General features: G+C 38.6%; 1 protein-coding gene across 8 annotated transcripts in view; it reads right to left on the reverse strand.

Annotated features, from left to right (window-relative positions):
• Positions 1-20644, reverse strand: part of MCTP1 (multiple C2 and transmembrane domain containing 1) — a 187377-nt gene that overhangs the window by 92808 nt on the left and 73925 nt on the right. For all 8 annotated transcript variants that reach the window (XM_056325793.1, XM_056325792.1, XM_056325791.1 and 5 more), the window contains 6 exons: positions 18574-18667; positions 6463-6565; positions 4257-4359; positions 3775-3876; positions 3357-3431; positions 1435-1554 (listed from right to left, as the gene is read on the reverse strand). In XM_056325793.1, coding sequence (XP_056181768.1) covers positions 1435-1554; positions 3357-3431; positions 3775-3876; positions 4257-4359; positions 6463-6565; positions 18574-18667 — 597 coding nt within the window. The remainder of the gene's footprint in view (positions 1-1434; positions 1555-3356; positions 3432-3774; positions 3877-4256; positions 4360-6462; positions 6566-18573; positions 18668-20644) is intronic.

Raw genomic sequence — 20644 nt, forward strand, 5'->3', positions numbered from 1 at the left:
ACATGAACATCTGAGTTTTATGTACAAGCCTGCATATTCCTATGAAATGTTGATCATTTGATACTGAAAAGATAGATCATCTCTCTACAGTGAACAGCAGCAAGTATATTTAGATTTTTGCACGGTGTGGTTGCTGCAGACATCAGTAGTAGTATAAAACCCCTGAGTGTTTGACCAGCACACTATCTCCTGTACTCCTGATAAACACTGCAACCAAGGATGGAAAGCGTGCTGCCACCCTTTGACAGGCCATGCAGGGGCATTATAGTCAGTCACATAGCATGAACGAAGCCCAGCTGGAAGTTCGTTCCTGAAAAACAGCATGATCTAGTGACACACCAAAGCACCCCATTTACCACTCTAGTGCAGCCAGCTCCAATGCCTGGTTTGATTTTTCCAAATTTGGGGCACCTGAGCTTCAGGCACCCAAGGCAGGAACATTGTCACCAGACTCCCTCTGTAATTTATTCAAAGAAAGAAAAGAAAACCATTCCCTGTTCAAATTCATGGCAGAGAAGCTCGTAACTTCAGTATTTCAGCCAATAAATTTAGGTACTCCAGGCAGTGTGTCCATGCACACATTTTTACTCCTGGTGGGACTCCCTCAGGCAAAAAACAAACAGGAACTCTGGTCTTGTTTGTATCTCGTAAGATTTTGAAAATAAAAAGGTAGTCACCTGGGTAACATATTATAATCTACAATTATGCTTGGAATTTTAAAAATTTAACAGGAAAGTAAAGGTTAATATTAATGAAGGTAATGTTTTATGGAGCAATAGCAGCTTCATTTAAATCACTAAAATTGAATTGTCTAAAAACTGAACAGTGACCAGAACTTGATGCCTAAAAGGTACTAGTTTCTTTGCACTAATGATTTTTAAATTGTTTGGCTGGTTGTGTTTGTTTTGTTTTTTTAACTAAGAATACTAAATCTGAGTAAGGAAGAAACTATTTGGGTCCAGAGTTTTGTACTTCTAAAAAAAGTTATAGGTGTAACACATTGATATGTGGAGGACAAAATACCCCCAATTTTACATTCATGATATGTAAAAGAACTCATGAAATATTCACAACAAGTTTTAGAGTAAATATGCAACATACAAAGGGGCCAAACAAAATTTAACGGAAGTAATGTGTGACAAGCTCAAAATACATCATCCATAGTTTCCTGACTGTATTTTGAGTTGTATCACTTGCTTATGTTATTTGTACAACTATAAATAAAACCCCACAACTTTCTGTCTTGTTTGTGTGGTATTTTAAACTTAATTACTTTTTTAAAAAGCGTGAGTGAACCTGATTTACGTTTATCTTCATAACGCAATGTTCTACATAAATTAAAAAAGAACACCCCCCACATCAACACTGTGTTATCCCTCAGTCTGGAACACAAACACACCAGGATGATCAACAATAACATAAAGTAGATCATACCAAAAAAGCAGCAAGACTTCTTGGGGGAGAATCCCAATCAAAGCAACTGCTAATGTAGTAGGCGGCATTTATGAGCACCATGATACAACGCTTCATCCGGGCAAAGTTTCTTAAAAGTAGCTGTTAAAAAGATGAAAGAACGAAAATGTTTCAGACCCCTCAAAAGCTTCAGAAGAGTCTCATGCTTACAATATTGTCATCCTAATTTGGGTGAAGATTGAGAAAATAACATGTTAAGATCTCTAGCTCGCAGAGAAAATATAGTTCATAATTCAAGAGACTTGGAAAACAGAATTTGTTAGTTGTGTCAATTGATATTTGTTGAATTTAACTCTAAATAGTACATAAATTGTTGTTCAGTTCTAAAAAAAACAGCCACTTGCAAATTTTCATGAACGATTTTGTTACTAAGATTTCAGAGTTTTATTAAGTAAACAAGACTTTCCCCATTCTTAGAAAATTTTGGCCTTCCTTAAAAAGATGCTGCAGGACACACCTGAAACCATGCAAAATTACTGTGGCATTCCAATTAAGATAACCTGCACCCTTTATATCAAACTTTTCCTTTATCTGTAACAAATTTGTCTCTTGCATTGTATTTTGACCACATGCTTTTAAGTATTTATTGAAGTGACTTCAACCGCATACATTCAATCTATATAGAAATAAGACATAACTGTGCTGTGTTTTGATGCAGGAGAACATCCTCAAAGCAAAAAAAGTTAACAAAGCACTGAATGGTTTAATTTGTGTAATGAGTAGCACAGAAAATGCTAGGTAGGTAAGATGTGGATGTTTTAAAATGCAACCACATCACTCATACATAAAGATTCCTTTTTTCCCCACCCTAAAGTTTATGGGGGGTGGGGTGGGGGTGGGGGTGTTTATGCCATGCAAGCTAATCTAAAAAAATCTAAAAAAAATGCCACCAACAACCCAAGGTGGGTATTTAAAATTTACTCCTCCTGCCATCTGCAAAAGTCACAGTGCCATTTTCTGTTACAGAAGGGGGTAGAAGAACAAATCTCGAATAAAAGGCCTTGGCGCTTCTTTGCTGGAATAGTGGTGCAAAATGCAGCTTTAGTAACAGCATTACTCACAACAATTAGAAAGAAGCATTTCACCTCTTGAAATCTTCCTTAATGAAATACATTATCCAACTGATACAAAATTCATTCAGCAGGTAATTTAAATTAAGCTCGAGTCTATAAGCTTGCAGCAAAATAAAAAACAGGTTTGAGACCTTTGCCTTTTCGCTGCAAACAAAATTCTTGTTCCCATAGTCCAAGCAAAAGCACAGTTCTCTCCATATAAAATACATTATTCGTGGAACATGAAAAACTGAATGAAAAGTAGTTCAAGTGGGGAAAAAGGTAAGATGTGTGTTCAAGTATTTTTTACCAAAAGATTAAAACTGTGTGTAGCAATAAAATCCAGAGAAAAAAGAAAAAGGGTCCAGCTATCTCCTACCCACAGGACTCCCCGAAGTAATAAAAGAGTTTTAGTTTGCTTTCACCTTTGATTCAAACCTTACTCAACTGACTTATTTAAAATTTGGCTAAAAGAATGCTGAAAGACTCTTTACCCTGCAACAAACAGAGATCTTTTGGGTCAAGGTTAACAGCAAAAATTTATGCAAGACTTGGTTTACATGCACCTGCGCTATAATCTGATATGTGTGGAACCTGATGGTTTCAACTGTGTTCTTATTCACGTATTTCATGGAAATTAAGCTGCAGTTTATAGAGGAGACATAATAAACCCATGTATTTTGTTTCTGCCTTTTCCAACCTATCATATTCTTTTGTAAACAGGTAATGAAAATGTTATTCTTTACCCTCTGCAGTACGATACCAGATATTTGGATATGCACACTTGATATTAAGGCTTTTGGAAAGGATTAGTGTTTCCTTACTCTTTACCTGTTTAGACAGTCTGTTTTCCTCTTCAATGTACTTCTGTTCTTTGGGCATTAAGGTTCGTATGCTGGCTTTCACCTATGCATTAAAATGTATGTCAGTATTTCAAGCTTACTCGCTCCTTACCCAGTAGTAACACATGCTTCAATTTGCAAAAATTACGAAGTTCCAAAGTCATGGCTGCCAAGCCCGTGACACACAAACGTACACAGAGGCATGAGTTGCCGCTCTTTACATTAGCAGCAAGAGCAGCAGCAACAAAAAGAGTGGGTGTGCCAGGCAGTGGCAGAAGAGTATTCTGTAGTATACATCAAGGTTTAGAGAAAATGAGGAATGACAGAAATTCTCTACAAATCAGGAACAAAAGCTTTCATGAAACTGAACTCTTTAGCAGTACAAAAAAGCCAAAGTTAAGACTTACAGCATTAAAAATCACATCTATTTCAAGATAGATGACCCCCTTTGTTGGCCCTGTCAGCTGCTTGTTTTTCAAGACGTAGGCTTTCTGTTCACCATTTTGAATCTGCAGGAAAAGGACATGACAGCCGTCTGTCTCGCGGTCTCCGCTGAATACACCCCCCCGGTGACCCCTGACCCCCAGCTGCTGAAACTGACAGAGAACCCAAAACAACTGTGGCAAGTCTGACAAGTACCTGTTCATTACCAGGACCGAGTCTGTCAGGAAAAATTAACTATCATGGGATTCAACATGGCCGTGAATTGAGTATGTTAAAATTTTAGTGTTCTTATTACAGATCTTGGTTGAGAAATGACAGACACAGAGCTGCAAATCTTCCCCCCCCGCCCCCCCCCGCCCCCTTTCTTTCTTCCACACACACACATGCCCCCCCGCAGCTTCAGCAGGAAAAATTCAGAGCGGTATGTCAGGTGAATGAAACTTACAGACAGCAATGGTATAGCGACTTTGCCTAGAAAGTCAGCGGTCCGATCGCGGTCTTCGTCATAAACTGTCACTTCAAGCACCGAGTGGATGTCTTTAATATTGCTACAAAGGGAGAAGCAACGAGAAGAAGTCATCTACACCAGCGTGAAAGGTTAGCAAAACCAGATACCCGTCTATTTTCCCAAGCCATGGCAGAGAACAGAACTTAAGTAAATGGGGCATCACCCCTCCATATAACCAAAATGCTTTCTAAGGGCTGCCGCGATTGCTCACGCTCTCTGCAAGCCCTTCCCATCAGAACTTTTCCAAAGAATGTTGCTTTAAATCTGCTACCTGGGGTTTGCGCCACAGGAGCTGCGAGGAGAGCCAGCACACAGCAGCACAGGGGGATTTACAGCCGCCAGCAGCAGGACGGAGAGCCTTTAAAGACTATGCCTTAAACACCGCTACCCTCACAGCAATTCCCACTGCAACTACTGTGCAATCTGTAGGTTTGTCAACGAAAATAATTACGAGCTACACGAGCCTGCCCCTGCACTGAGAACAAGCTCTTTAATTCTGAAATCCTTGCTTAATTGCAAATATACAAATCGTCACAACAAATTAGGAACAAGCAAGACAAAACGATGCCTTTTTCAGCTACTACTGTTTTTTGCCTGCCAGCTATTAAACACTCCACCACCATGCACAAACAAATGTCACTGTACATTGTAAACTCTCGAGTGAAAAATCCACATTCCTTATTCAGAGGAAAAAAACCCAACAGAATTGTTTGAGAGAACTCATTTTTGATCAAACAGCTGATCAGGAAATACAAACTCAAGCAATTTAACTTTGGTAAAATATACAGCTCCAAATGAAACTGGACTGCTAGCCCAAAATTAATTAACAAATCTGAAGATAAACAAAAGTCAATGATAACATACACAGAAGAGAGGTGAAAACTCTCCTTAAAGGCCTTTTGAATTTTTCTGTTTCATTCCTTGTTAGTCTTTTGTCCTCTACAAAACCAGGCAATTTCTTATGCAGAGAACACTGTCGAGCAGTAAAGGTTGATTAGCTACTGGCTTCATTAGTATGTAATTAACAATAAATTAATGAAGAATTTTGTGTGGGTTTGTAGATACATACATGAGAACTACATTAATAAGCTATAAGAAGTACAACTGTTGTAAGATTTGTTCTTTTGTTCTGAGTTCATTCCTGAATGCTCACTGCCCGGCTACAGATGCCAAATAAATGAATGATGAATTTGGGGGGATGGGGATGGGGCGAGGCCGGGGGGGTGGGTGGTGGGGGTGCGGAATTAAAATCAGACTGAGTTTTGAGATCAAGGGCAAAATACAGCATTTTCATTAATGATAAAGTGAAGCCAGTGTACACAAAGCTAAAGCTTCTACTGGTTTTGCAGTGAATTGTTAGCTTATTTCAGCAGCAGAGAAACCCACAACTGATCAGTTTTCTACTCGGCGGTGTCACATTGCAGTCAGACACAGAGAAACAGGGAGAAAAAGAAGCAAGACAAATAACAGGAACATTTTGTTTGTGGATGACTTTTCTATTTTGACAGCTTTTTGCTGTCTTCAAGATAACAGAAGGATAAAACAAAACCCCGACCGCATCGCTTCCCAATAAACTAAATGTTTCAGACTGCATTCTACCCAATAGCCACATTGTACTGGTACAATACTGGATGATATTGTGAGAGGTGCAGTTGGTAAATGGAAAGAACAAGTGGAAAGTATCTGATCGTAATTCAGAGAAGTATAAATCCATTTAAAATTCCTTCCTTTAAACAGTTACCTAATGTTTACTGACATTAACAACCACATTTTAATTAAGGTCATAATCATAATATCCCTTTTTCCACCCAAAACTGCAGACTGGGTTTGGCCCTTGACACTCTCACTGGAGCTGGCAGGAGTCTGGGGCGCTCAGCAGTACTCATACCTGGTTCCCAAGAAACAGACCTTGCTTTTTTACCTTATTAAAATGGCACCTCTTCTCTAATTTTTTTCTCATGTTTTTAATCCTCAAAAAAGTATTACACTGCTTGGTTTAGAAATACTGGTGTGTGATTGCTATCTTTCTTCAGAAACAACAGCAGGTATCTTCAATTCACACGTACATCCCTTCCACACCCTCCATTCTCAAAGAAAACCACAGCCTAACCGCAACCCCCCAACACGAGATCCAGACACCTACAATGTGAAGATTTTGTTCCATTCCGGATTAAGGTTCTTGTAGATGGTGTGTGTCAGCAGTCTGTCATTGTTCAATTCAACTACACAAAACGGATCACTTTTACCTATAAGAGAAAATTTTGAACAAAATTTATGAACCAAGAAAGCACACCATGAGCAAGGTTTAAATAAAAATTAGTTTTGGTGGCTTTTTTTTATTATTATTATTTCTGTAAAGCTGCATTGTAATTCTCTCAGGAATTAATTCTGGGAAGTCCTATGGCCTGCATTACATTCAAGATGATTGTAACAGACTGTTCATCTCTGTAATCTATTAACATTCTTCACTGAAAGAACATCTTTTTTGTCTTTAAAAAGAGAAATGAAAAGAAAAAAATCACCATACAGTCTTTTCTGATGAAAAAACAGCATGCTCCTAAAAGGTGCCAAGCACCCTTCTGAGACAGCTAAGAGAACTTTAACGGTGCCAATCCTACATCGACTGTAATAATAACATAATTAGAACATTTTGATTCATAGGAAATGTATTATTCCATATTATTTGTAATAACATAGCACCTATGACACTTATCCAAAGACTACATGCTTCACGCTGTAAAAATCCTCTCCCCAAAATCAAAAAGCCTTAAAGGCAGTCTCAGATAAAAGCCTAACACCAGAGAAAGTGGGCAAGTACAATTAAACAATAAGACGATATCAGTTGGAATGATGGGCTGTAGTTTCAGCACAGCAGAAGCTCAAACGTGGTTGAGGTTTTCGTATACATTAAAGCACAATGAAGTAGCTTTGCATATATTTACAAGAAGGTCCCTCAGCATGAAAGCCACCACAGGATAAAGTATGAAGATGCTGCTTTGAAAATGCAGCATATAGATAATGGAAGCAGTATCCTAGACTGGATATGGAAGTTGATTTGGGTTTTTTTTGTTTGTTTGTTTTTTGGTTTTTTGGGTTTGTTTTGGGTTTTTTTTTTTGTCTAAAGAAAAAGAACAGGGAAAGCAAGTGTATATGTGGGGGTACACCTGAATGCGAAATAAGCTGCTTACAGCCAATGACTCAGGTGCTTAGGTATCAGGCAAACAGCAAGGAAAATAATCCCGACTGGAATTTTAGGGTGAAGATGGGAAACTTTTATTAAGCTTTTCCTCAGTTACCCACACGGTCAAGGTTTGTATTTGCAAAGGAGAAGAAGGAAAGTATACACCTGAATCTCATGCTTAACTACAGCTTGGCTGTGTAAAAAAAGAGCTTTCCAAAGAGGGAAGAAGCCAAAGAAGGGAAGATTGGTACCTCCAGGGATTTGGGCCAACCCTGAAATTTCCTGGAAGGGTAAGAAGGTGTGAGGAAGATCTGAGGGACAGCTATGATGGAAGAAGCAGTAACGAAAACATGAGGAGCATGGTGAGAAGACAGTTGCAATAAAAAGGCAATAAACTGAATAAATCACAGTGTGGAGTAAATTATTTAACTCATATTTCAAGTTGTGACAGTAATGACAAACACTATAAATGCTAGCCAAGACAGAGATGCTCTCCCTCCCACCTATTTTTATTTCCTCCACTAATTGAAGAGAACAACCTTTGCCTTTGGCACAGAATACAAGTGTATGCATTATTTTCATGTGAGGCTACAAATATATAAGTAGAAAGCTGTAGAATAAATTGTTCCCAGAACCCAAGGAAACCTTGTCTGATGGAAATTAACAACCAAGTTGCATGCTACAGTATGGCTCATTCCCATCTCTGGACTTCCTTTGGGCACCCAAGTGTTGGGAAGTTAGTGTTGGCATCGGCCTTCCACAATCAAATCTAGCACACTAAGCAACTGTGTTCCACAATTAGTCCAATAACTCTGTAATGCTTTGTCACGCATTATAAGAAGCCATAAATCGGATAGTTCAATGGGGCTACATTAATGATATTAGGAAGGCATGTAATTTGTTTCATACCTTATACAAATGACAATTAAATCGATATTTAGACAAAGCTGTCCAGGGGTCATATCTCCCAAACTGCAGTATTGATTCAGACTACATCAGAGGTTAATGTGCATATTATTAACTTTAATGATAAAGAATAATTGTTTTAAACACATTGTGAATTACAGTTAGGGCTGATGTTTATCTTCTCTGGTAAACAATATACTGCTGAATCTTTCCCATAAAACTTGAGAAATGATTAATTCATTAGCCAGCAGAGATGGATATATCACACATCTCCATGTTCTCCTACTTCACAAGCCTAAAAGGCGGTAGGCAACTTAAACAATTCATATTTACTTCAGTTCTTTACGTTCCAGTATTTGAAAACAAAACACACAAGAAGGCAGAATAGCAAGGCAGAACAGGTGAGCTAGGTAGGATTACTGATTTCATTTTTTAAACCACCATCAATCATATTTGCATATGATGGTACAATGCAATTTGTGCTTATTAATTGTACACAAATGCAGGAAAATGGACTGCAGTGTCTAAAGGCCATCCTCTGTAAACAAAGATAAGGTATTTACTACATTCATTTATTTTCTAAATTTGTTGACATGTACTTTTTCAATGACTCCTTACAGATTTATATGGACATCAATCCACTTAAGAAAGCTAAATAACATGTAACATTAATCACAGAGGTCCTTGATCAAATCAAAGACAAACTGTTTTCAGAACTAAAAAATATCCCCCCTCCCCCCGCCGCCCTCAACATTTCCTGTCTCCTCCCTCCTCCAACTTGAAAACTGTTCGAGACCAAATTTGACAAAAGGAAAGATTGTGAAATGGTACAAGGGAAGGCCCAAATGTCATGGTTGACAAGTGGAAGTTTCACGGCATTGAATACCTCTACTAAGGTATACTGGTTTTTACCATATGAGGAGGCTATGAAGTTCCCATATGCAAAGCCCTTCACCATTGCCTATGGGCACTTCTTCCATATGCTAAAACACTCATAACCAAGCTGGGTATCTGAAAGGCAACACTCTTCGCTGACGTGCTAAACATATGGTATGTGCAAACGATATTTGGATACCAACCCAAATAAGTGAACATGATCCAGCAAGACAAAGCCAGAGCAATGTACAAGTACTTGGTGAAACTCATATCCATCTGTCATCTTTCAAGTTCTCATTATTAGAAGGAATAACTGCAATCTTAACTGTTGCTGACAGCCACGGCAACCTGCTGCATGGCAAGAGTGTTCAAAATAATGGGATCATTCCCAATGAAAGCCTTAAGAGAGCACTAAAATAATAAAAGACATTGTCCTTTGGTCTCCATGGTCTCTAGGAGGACCAAGGAAATCTAGGAACTTACAATGCATATTCACCAGTGTATTACTCAAAACCAATACCTCAAGCACAACACATACTCTAACCAAGGCAGCCTCAGACAACTTTTGTCTAGTTAATTCAGCTAGCAATTTCCAACAAGACACAGATAAATGGTTTTCCTCATTTTTATGTGAAAGAACCATGTGTTCTGAAAAGCATGTGCTGTCCATCTAGCAGCTCTAAAACTATACTTAAAAACCTTCAATTAGTCTTGTGTTGCCTAAGCTCAGTTACATCATTGCAAATTATGTTGTCATCACAAGTATGCCTTTCACTACAGAGTAAATCACGACTGTCATATACCACCTGTCATACGTCAAGATATTCTACTCAAATTCCTCTGTCTACTGAGGATGTTCCAACTAGCTCTCTGCTCTCTGCCTTCCGCAGGCCTCCAGCTACTGTTCCAGTGGCTTTAGAGGTACTAAACGCTGTTGATCAGGAGGGCAGCCACAAACTTCTGAATACAGCCCAAAATATGTGCTCAGTGCTATCCAAGTGTAAGAGACCACCACATGCTTAAGGCACTCACACATTAAAAGCACACTCCCAGCACAGCCGTAAACAGCACTTAACGATTTTGAGCAATCCCATGACTTCATTGGGACTAAACACTGTTTGAAGGAATTAATGATACAAGTAGGTAACAAAAAACAGTGAAAGGTACCCTCCAACTTATTGAAATCACACCTGCGGTAAAAGCTCAATAAGAAGTAAACTGAATCTTATTAATCCATTCTGGTGCTGTAATGTCTCATGCTTTTTGGACTCTACTTGTACAGTCCTAAGGGCTCCTGAAATGACAGAAATAAAAGTGCTAATTTACAAAATACATGTAATAATCTCGAAGGGAAAGCAGCTTGTCTTTCAACAGATCTCCCTCACCTTTGTTCTCCCCTCTACAGACCTGGACTACCTAAGAATGTCCCCTAGAAGGAATTCTACTTTTTAATGTAAGCTACCCCTGAAAAAAATTAAAAAACACTTATCTTTTGAAGCTTCCCATTTTATTCAGCATGCTGCCCATTGCATCTGCTTTGACAGATATCCTTGTTTGCGCTGCACTGTATTGAATTTAAACTTTAAACAGGCGTCAAGACAGGAGCGCAAACTGAACTATTTTACTTGGATCTCAGTATTTTACTTCAATCAGCATTGCGTCCCTCATGTTGCACACTATTCACACCTTAATTAAAAATTAAGTCTTTTGCTTGTCACCTTACTTCTCAGAAATAATGCATGCCCCTGGATGAATGGTACACCCACGAGCTGAAACCAGCCCAACTCCGCAAGAGTGGTTAAGTTGCAAGAGAGGCTACCCAGGAACTAGAGAGGTCTCATTTGTTATTTGCTTCACAACCCAAAGTCTCCCACAGCCCAGGAAGTCCCTCACAACAGAAATAAAGTCAGTTCAGAGCCAGGATCCATTACCCGGACCTCAGGAGGCTGGCCACTGGAACAAAATTTTTCTGCTGCAGTTATCTAAAATACACTTTTTTATCATAGAAAAGAGACTTCCATAGTGACAATTTTTAACTGCTTCTCAAAATATTTAGAAAATCAAACCAACAAAACCTCAACCTCTGCACAATTTTAGGTTCTGAATTTTCTTCTCAAGTTGCCACAGCACCGCATCGCCTAACAGTTTTGCAGTCTTTTCTGCTTGGAAAAGTTTGGGAAAGGCCCTTTCCACCAGTTCAAAGGCCACAGGACCTCCACATTTGTAGGTCAGCTGGCTCGCTTTGCTGGAACTGATCAGTGAGCACCAATGATGTGAAGTGGCTTGTGAACCCTTGCGAACTGATGTTCTAGGGCTGCAGAACAGGTCTCAGACATATGCCACTGCAGCCTACCTTCCAGGCTGGAGGTGAGCTCGGCACTGTCCAGTCTAGTGGGCAAGTAAAACAAAATGTTGGGCATCGTCTCAAATTCAACTCCAAAAGCACTGCTTTTTTTTCGCAAGAGATCATATGACATGTGACCGATTCAGATGCAAGTATCTTTTGTTTGTATAAATATGAACTTTACCTGAATATTAGAGCTGTCAAACTGCAATACAATATAATTAATACTTCTGGGTAAGTTAAACAGATATGTCCTTCAGTGGTTCCTGAGGGGGAAGTTGTCTAATAAAAATTTTTGATTCTCGGTAGATTGTTTTCCCAGCAAAAATTCATTTTGGGGCACAGCAATACTTCCAAACAGGGACTTCAACTCAATGTAATTGCACTTCTGCATGCACTTTCTAGCTCCACTTGTACACAAAGCAGAGTCTTCCTTGATGAAAAGCTATCAAAGCTTAAATCTACATTTCTTGCTTGCCATGTTTTATACAAGTTAAACTGTGATGTCCTTTATTAGAAAACTCTATTAAGTACATGCTTTTGTCTCCAGAAAACTGCATGTTGTCTGCATATTGCTCGTTTAGTATCATAAAAAAAGGAGACTTTAGTTAACAAACATATGGAAACATCCATATTTCATACAGTAAGACAATTCCCCGTTTTAGAGAGAAAAAAGACACCTGTGTACAGTCATAAACATAATGCTTTTCTGATTTCAGTCTTTGAAAAAACAGCCTGCAGGAAAGTAAATAATCAGAAAGACCATCAGTCACTGCAGAATGACTTTTTCTTTCTTAATCAGGGCTGCCATGGACTCTTAGAAGGAACTCCCATTGATGCAATTGCTTTTCAGAGTAGATGCAAAGCAAGAAGTGTGTGGCAGACCCACCTGAAACACTTATTTCACTTCGTAAGGATTAACTTGCAAAGGACAGCAGACAGCATGGGGCTAGCTCCCTGTGAGCCCTGCGGAGATATTTCTACCACGGCTATAGAAAGCACGCATTGCTTCAGTGTATGTCCAGAGACACAAATAATTTTCTAGTTTTGTTTCTTCAGTAGTTTTCTCAACAAAAGCAACCATGTGGCAGGCTAAATATAGATTGACGTTTAGCATTTACCTGCCACTGATCAGTCTGTAAAGCCATATAAACTGACAGGTCAACTCTAGCATTGGCTAGACCATGAAACTGATTGCAAGCAAATAACTAACTTTGTTTTGAACTGTTACACAATTTTTTGCATTGTTCACATTACATTATCAAAACCAAACTGCAATCACCAAGACAACTGAAAACATTTTGGACAGTATAAAAAATTAATGAAGACACTTCAATTCCACTTCTACTATTTTTAAAAGTCAAGCTCACAAACCCTGACTTCACAAAGTTCAACCAAGTTTAATGTGGTTATGAAAGCTGAAATATTGCTTGAATATTTCATAGGCTATTATGGTTCTCCCCTACCGCTGGCCATGCCTGTCTATTACGGATCTAAGTCCTCACAGCCAAAAAAGGCCTTTATTTTTTGGGAAGACAAGACAGCCAGTTCATGACTCTTGGGGGGCAGTGCCACTCATGCAGACGCTAATGTCACTAATGTTGTTCCAAGCTCCCTGCCAGCCAGCTGCTTGCAACAGAGCAGTTGGTCTGACCTTTGGCCAGGAGCAGGAATGGCTCAATAGCATGAGAAGCTGCCTTATCTAATGGATTAAGTACAGGACCCAAGCCAAATGCCAGCTTTGACAAGGACTTGCTCTGTCGGCCTTAGCTGAGTCAGTTAACCTTTCTTAGTTTCCCATCTTTAAAATGGCAATGATAATTCCTCTTTACCATCACTGCTGCAAACGTGTTGCAACGGACTGGTATCTCGAATGCATGAGATACCTTTACCAGGTGATTCTGTGTAGTGCTACAATCATTTTAAACTCATTTCCACACAATATTTACAGAATTAATAATCACAAGTCATCCTTTCACTGTATATTTAATTCTAAATCCTATGGGTCACCAAAAATGTCTTTTAAATCCTAATTTTGCCAGGATTAGTACCCTAACACTGCCACTTTCTTAAAAAAAAAGTAGCTTTGCAGTAAACGATATCAGACTGATGTCTTCAGTCGACCTGTACGATAGGACCAGGTGAAATTTTATCTGCCATAGAAGATGGCCCATCTAGTAGATTTCCGTACTTTGTGAAGATAATTCAAGTGTATATTGAAATCTGGTTGCACTAATTGACAGAGAAAATTACTTTTAGAACCATATTTCCAAAGGGCCTCTGAATTTATTCCTTCAATTTTCCATGCATGGGCTTCCATACCTTTGTGAATTTAACGTTTGTGTACATCACTCTGACATTTCCTAGCATTTGAAGAACAATTTCAAAGACTATTTTTGCACATGTGGTATTAGGACATTTTAGTAGAACAGATTTTAGAAAACTAATTTACATTCTGCATATTTAGCCGTCTTGGTATCTTGATCCTACTTTCAAGTGCTTTAATCAAAATTTTAACATGGAATTTTCTTAGAAGAGAGGCTGAATTCCAGACATAAAACTGAAAAAGAGTAAGGAAAAAAAAATAATAAATCTGCCTCATTTTTTATGCTTAGTTTCTGTTCTTCAGAGGATGAGATGCCTGAAAAGCTTTTGGCTCTAAACCTAAATGCTACTGAGCTCTTTAGTAAAATCTGCACGACATACCAGGTTCTGAAATCACGGCACCCAAAAAAGCTGCAGACAATTGATTAATAATGAGGTCAGAAATACAAATAAATTTACTTCTAATGAAGACTGGAGACACAGTAATCAAAGTGTTAAAAATTCATTTCATGCACATCTCATTTGCCTCTTAGCTGATATTTATCACATAATTCTGTGAGAAAGTAGAGGCCTAAGATGCTCCAGATAAATGTCTCAATTAATTGTACAGAGGTAGCCCTCTTTGAGCTGAACCAGAGCTGTGAGCTCTTTATTAAAAGCACTATTCTGTAGCCTGTAACCTTGTTCCTTGACTCCTCTCTAGTTTCCAATTTAAACAAGTCCCCATGCGGCCCGCTCTAAAGGGCTTTGTCTCCCTGTCATTGTTAAGAGAGCCGAGGCATCCTGGAAGTGTGAAATCAGACCTCATGAGCTGAACGGTTCCCCAGGGAACGCCGGACTGCGCAGAAGGTCAAAGTCATGGGCTGGACCATCTGAAAGCGTCTGATCGCCGGTCTGTGACACAGCGAGTGGGGTGGGGGCAGGGGGAGAGGGGAGCCAGGGGGCTGGAATGAAACACATCTTAATTAAAGCCCAAAGACAGCAAAACAAACTGTTTTCGAGGCAGGCTGTCACAAGGAGCTTGGGTTTTGCTCTGCTAATGAATCCGAGTTGCTAACTATTATTCCTTAAAACAACAGCACTTTCGCCAAAGCCGACCAGACCTGTGGCACATCTTTTCCCACTCTGCTTGCCTCTCATCAGTGATAAGGCAGAGGTTTTGAGTTTTATTTCCTGGTACAAGGAAAAGGAGGGTTGCATCTTTGCCCTGGTTATAGGAGGTGCAGCCGCTGCCTGCAAAGCCGGCGGCAGCCTCCCACCATGACCCACCTACACTTGACATGGCTGCACAGGGAACATGCCGACACCCCTATGGCCTGAATTGGCATGGTGCCTGTGGCACTGCATTGGGTCTGTTGCCTTCCAAACCTCATACAAATTAGGTGAACACAATATGGATTAATTTCAGAGTCCAACTGGCAAGATGAGCCCATTATAATTTGCGTTTTACTGCACCATCAGTATATTCCTTCATGTAGAAGGAGGCCACTGTAGGCACAGGCGCTGCTATGCCAGGACCCCACCAGCAGCCCAGCCCTCGCGAAGGCCCACCAGCCTCCCAGAGGAGCCGCAAGTGAGCCAAGACTGGGGGCAAGGGGGAAAGATACCTTCTTTGGCTGAGGATTTAGGGGGAAAAGAGCCCTGCAACAAGTCACTAAAACACAATGGAAGATTTGATTTAAATGAAACTTTCCTCTCAGGGAGAAAAGGAAAAAGTGACCACCACAAGCAAACATCTTTCCATTTGTTAGATTAGTTTCAAAAAAACATATTAAAAATATGTGTTTTCCAGGAAGGGGTACTTGCTATGACTGCAGTTTCCAACAGAACCTAATTTTGCATTGGCGGAAGCCCTAAAATTTTGTCTGGGCCACGGAAAGATGCTGTTTTTCTGGAGCAAACATCCTCATAGCCCCTGCCATTCTCCCTAAGGCCCTGGTCCTGGAAGACATCCTTTCTTTCAGCTCTCCCCAAAAGCACTGTGAACCTTCAAGCACCGTCGGGGAATCTGCCAATCGCTCAGTGGTCCTCCCTCTCCTAGACCTCCCTTGCAAGCAGGCTGAGTGAGGAGAAGTCTCACGTTGTCCTTTTCTGGGGTATTTTGAAAACCCAGTTGTGGCACATTCAAGTGCCCCATTTTCAAACTGGTGGTGCCCACTTCCTCCCCTGCTCACGTCAACCAAAACTTCAGCCCTGCCTGGCATCTTGTTCAACACATGTACGTCGGGGGTGTGTGCTGTAAACAGCATCCTGAACCACCAACTTAAATCTCCCTCTTAAAAAACCCACATGACAAACACCACCCCATCGCACCCCGTACTAACCTTAAAAATTTGAAGTGCACTGTCCGACACTGGGCTATTGAGACTGGAGAAAAAACTACCCACAACTATCAACAGTTTATTAGGGGCTTTACTGAAGTGACCTACTGTAGTAGCATTCAGCTGAACAAGGCTATGGGCTTTCTGTGGAAGGGAGAAGAATTGAGGGTTTCATTAAAAAGTAATTTGTGCTTTTTACTCATTCATTCAACGGGAGTCTCAATTGCTCTTTATTCACACAGAGTTAATACAGTATTACAATGCTGCTCAATGAATGTATGGTAACAAAAGAAAAATTTCACATTTTGAAAGGGAAAAAAAAAGTCCTTTGCAACTGTAGTAAGATTGATGACTACTTAAAAGATTACAGAAATCTTTTTCTGTCTGTGCTTATGCTTAATGATGGAATATTAAGGATTTTTAAAATCCATTCAGCCCAAACTAATAAATTTTGATTTATTGCTTCACATGAAAAGATTGCTGAAAGTGAAATGGGATATCTTCAGCAGACAGGAAACGGAGCAAACCACACAGGTACCATACAGGTGTGTCAGCTACTTTTCAGACTCAGGGGAGGGCAAAAGATTAACTCTGCAAAAATGATACAGTAAGAAGAGCAAACTACTCCATAGCTTTTACTCATACAAGCAATCCTTAGTCGTGTAAGCTGTACCACTGATGACAGTGCTCTCCACACTGACTAATAAGTATTGCTCAGTCAAAGAAAGGTGGAGGGTCAAGTTTTACACAATTTTGCAAACATGATTTATTGACAATCACCAAATAACTACTTAGAGTTATTTCTAAATATTAGTATTCAAAGTTTAATCTGAAATGGACGAGCTGTATATACCCACAAGTTGCTAAAAATAGCTATAAATTACTGCAGCATTTAATAAAAGCCCTTTGTCCTCTTTTCAAAAGACCAGGTGATTTTGTCCAAAATATACAATGATTTCTGTAATGTCTGGAATGCACAGCCATTTCACAAACCATATCTGCTGTTTAAATGTTTTTTTCTTGCTAATAAACAAAACATGTGGGAGACAGGAAGGTACTGAATGTTTTTCCCCTGTCTTCCTGACCATCACTTTAAATGCAATATCGGAAAATTTTTGGTAGCCCTGTACATCTTTAATTGAATCAAATGTATTTCCAAAAAATTTGTTCAACCAGCACAAATGACATGTTGATCTGGAAAAGTCGAAGACTGAACGAGGTCAGGGACTGAATTATCCCATTTGCCCCTGAATAACTTAATCTCTCTCTCTGTTCAGACCACATTGGATTATAAGGTCAAAGCAGAGAGGAATCTTTAGAAGCATTTCTCCAACCTCCCTGAAAATAGAATCTGTTATTTTGCGTGCCACAAACTGGATGATCAGTTTCAACAATAAAATGTCTGCTCTGTTACATTCTCTGAGAAAAAAAAAAAAAATACCGGTACTCAAGCTAATTTTTAAAAAAAACAACTGCTCCTATTAACAAAACATTTAAGTCCAAATTGTAGTTAAAGCAGCTAGATTAATATAGTTTCTTTTTTTGCTTGTTTTTTGCTGTTGTTTGGTTTTTTTTTTAAAGCAGAGATGGCTATTTTCTGAAGCAGTTCATTTTGCTCCATTCAACTTGTGCAGCGTGAAGGTGATTGTACTTCCAGGAGGTAACTTGGACATTTCTGGAGAAATATAGTCAGTATGGCTGAAGTACTTTTTTTTTGTTATTTTGAAAAGCAAAAGGTTATATTATCCATTCAGCTTATTTCACATAAAATAGAAAACAAAAAAAAGATTTTATTTCCCTTCTTAAACAGATAAGCAATAGTTATAGGAAACTGCATTTATTCTAAATGTCTGAAACCAACAGCAGCCTTGCTAACTATCTGGCAGATAGCAAGTGGTTCTTTTGGCAACAACTTTAAAGCAGTATGTAAGTCTAGCACCTTTTGCCTTGTCCTCTGGAATTCAGCTTTATTTCAGATAATTTTTTATATTTTAATCTACTAGAAAAAGAAGTCTTTCCCATGTATCTTTTCCAGGAACTCTGATCAAGAACGTGTATTTCACCCTTCTGAGAAATAATAACCTTTTTGGGCTCTGCTGGCATTAGAATGACCTGTTGCCTTGCTTACAAAACTTTTGTTTGTTCGTCTGCAGGTTTTTTCCTCAATGAGCAGAAGGTGAGACTGTATAAACAGACAATATTGTTTGGATAAACTTATGTTTTAAACATTTATTTTTCCCTTTGAAAAAGGCCCAGTCTTAATATGGTATTTAGTGTCACAGAAACTAAATGAATACTTGCCTGTGACGTCCGCTGCCATCAATGCTTCTGCCCTGATGACCTTCACCTGAAGAAATCCCACATCCTTCATGTTACGGAACATCGTCATTGGACTCTAAAAAAATTATAAAAAGAAAAATAATTCTGGATGGCAAAAGAGACAAACCAAAATCAATATCAATAGCCTCCTCCCTAGCCCACATACAAGTTAGCATAAATCTAACTTACTCATATTCTAAATATCATTTTCTGAAGAATGTATAGTTGTCAGAGTTTGTTTCAGTATTTTGTAACTTTAACTTAACAATTAAAAAAATCAAAGGAAAATATCAGAATATAAATTATTAAGTATAACACTAATTCTACTGAATTAATCCCCTAACAGTACATGAGCAACTGTCCATCAAAATTTTAAATGACAGAAGTGTATTAACAAAATTAACATAAACAATAAAATACTTCCTTTCCCCAAATACTTCTGTGAGATCAATGTTCACATTTGCCCTTTGATGGCCCCAATAATATTTTAAACAGTGACTTCGGGCCAGTGTTGCTTTTGTTGTAGTGGAGCATCATATGCAAGCTTGCATATAGCTTGCAAATAATGTGAGCAAAAACAATCCAAAGAGGATTATGACAACTTAATAATAATCACATGCAAAAAAGATCCAAAAAATGAAAAAGATACTCCAATTCCATTGTAGGAAGCTTTTACTATAAAAAATTGTTTTAACATAAATTTCTGCAGTAGCTACACATATTAAAAAGAGGAAGAAAAATTAAAAGAGTAGACTAATACTCGCATTTATTCATCCAAATTAGTTTTAGAAAGCTGCTTGGAAAATGTGTTCTGTTGCTGCTCTTTTTTCAAATAACTAAAAGTAACAAACTGGGAGTATTGCACCAGTTAGGTGTGATATGCTAAAATTCTCAGGCTCTAACTTTGAATATAATTTAAAAGTTGCAGATTTTCACATTATAGAACATCGAATGCAACTCTGAATCTGCAATCAGTTAATAACAAAACTGGTATTACCGTTCAATTTTTAGATAACCTAGGGGAGGAACTAAAAAAGAGAAGACTAAAACTAGATTTTCAAATCCATTTTAAATCCTCTCTGTGTGTGTGTATATATATATATGGCCTAATTTTTTGTTGCTTTTGCAGGTTTTGTTCATAAATACTAGCACATACCTTTATTTTGAAGTATTTTAAAATCTGAACTAATGCATTTAAATGCTGTGGCCTTTTATAAACTTTTAATACAGTGCAAGTGAAATGTTTTCCATTGCTTATGATAACGACCAGATTTCTAGAAAACGCAAACATCAGGTAAAGCACTAAGTCAACAATTCTTTAATTTCTTATGAAGGCAAAATCAACTGTTATGGAAAAACCAGAATAAATAACATCACTGATGAAAACCACAGGTGCTCCTTAAGTGAAATATTAAATGTCAGCTTGCAAAAACTGCAGTAGGTTTATGCACAGACAACCTATCCATTAAAATGTTAGACACACAATATGCATCCCTGTCTTTTTATTAATGAGACAACTCCAACAGTTAAATCACACTGATATTAATTTCACAAGCCCCAACTTGACCATTTACTGCCTATAGTGAAGGTTTGACCTTAGTACACCCAACTGCAGAATACAGTTAAGTGTAGTATCCCACACGCTAAGTATGTACGAATACACTGATGCACGTTATCATGGTGCAATGATTCCTATTTTTTTATCATTTTTAATATGTTAATCATCAGAAATGCAGCTTATAAATTTCAATGGCCAACTTTAATCAGCATAGTCTCAAGGCCTTGCTTATGTGCTTACAAGCTGAGGGTGGCAGAGACGATGCTACAGATAGCAGGGTGATAATTCAGAAGCATGTTGGCACCGTCCCTCATTTATTACAATAACAATCAAGGTTTGGAAGCTTCTTATCAGAATTGGTACCACAACAGAGGTAATGCGGTTTTAATACCACGATGAAAGTGAAAGGATTTACAAAAATGTTTCCACATTTTACCCAAGTTTCCCCATGACTAAAACACCAAGCCACGGACGGGAAACAAAGCAAAAACCAAA

This window comes from Falco biarmicus, chromosome Z (genome assembly GCF_023638135.1).
Source record: "Falco biarmicus isolate bFalBia1 chromosome Z, bFalBia1.pri, whole genome shotgun sequence".
NCBI lineage: Eukaryota > Metazoa > Chordata > Aves > Falconiformes > Falconidae > Falco > Falco biarmicus.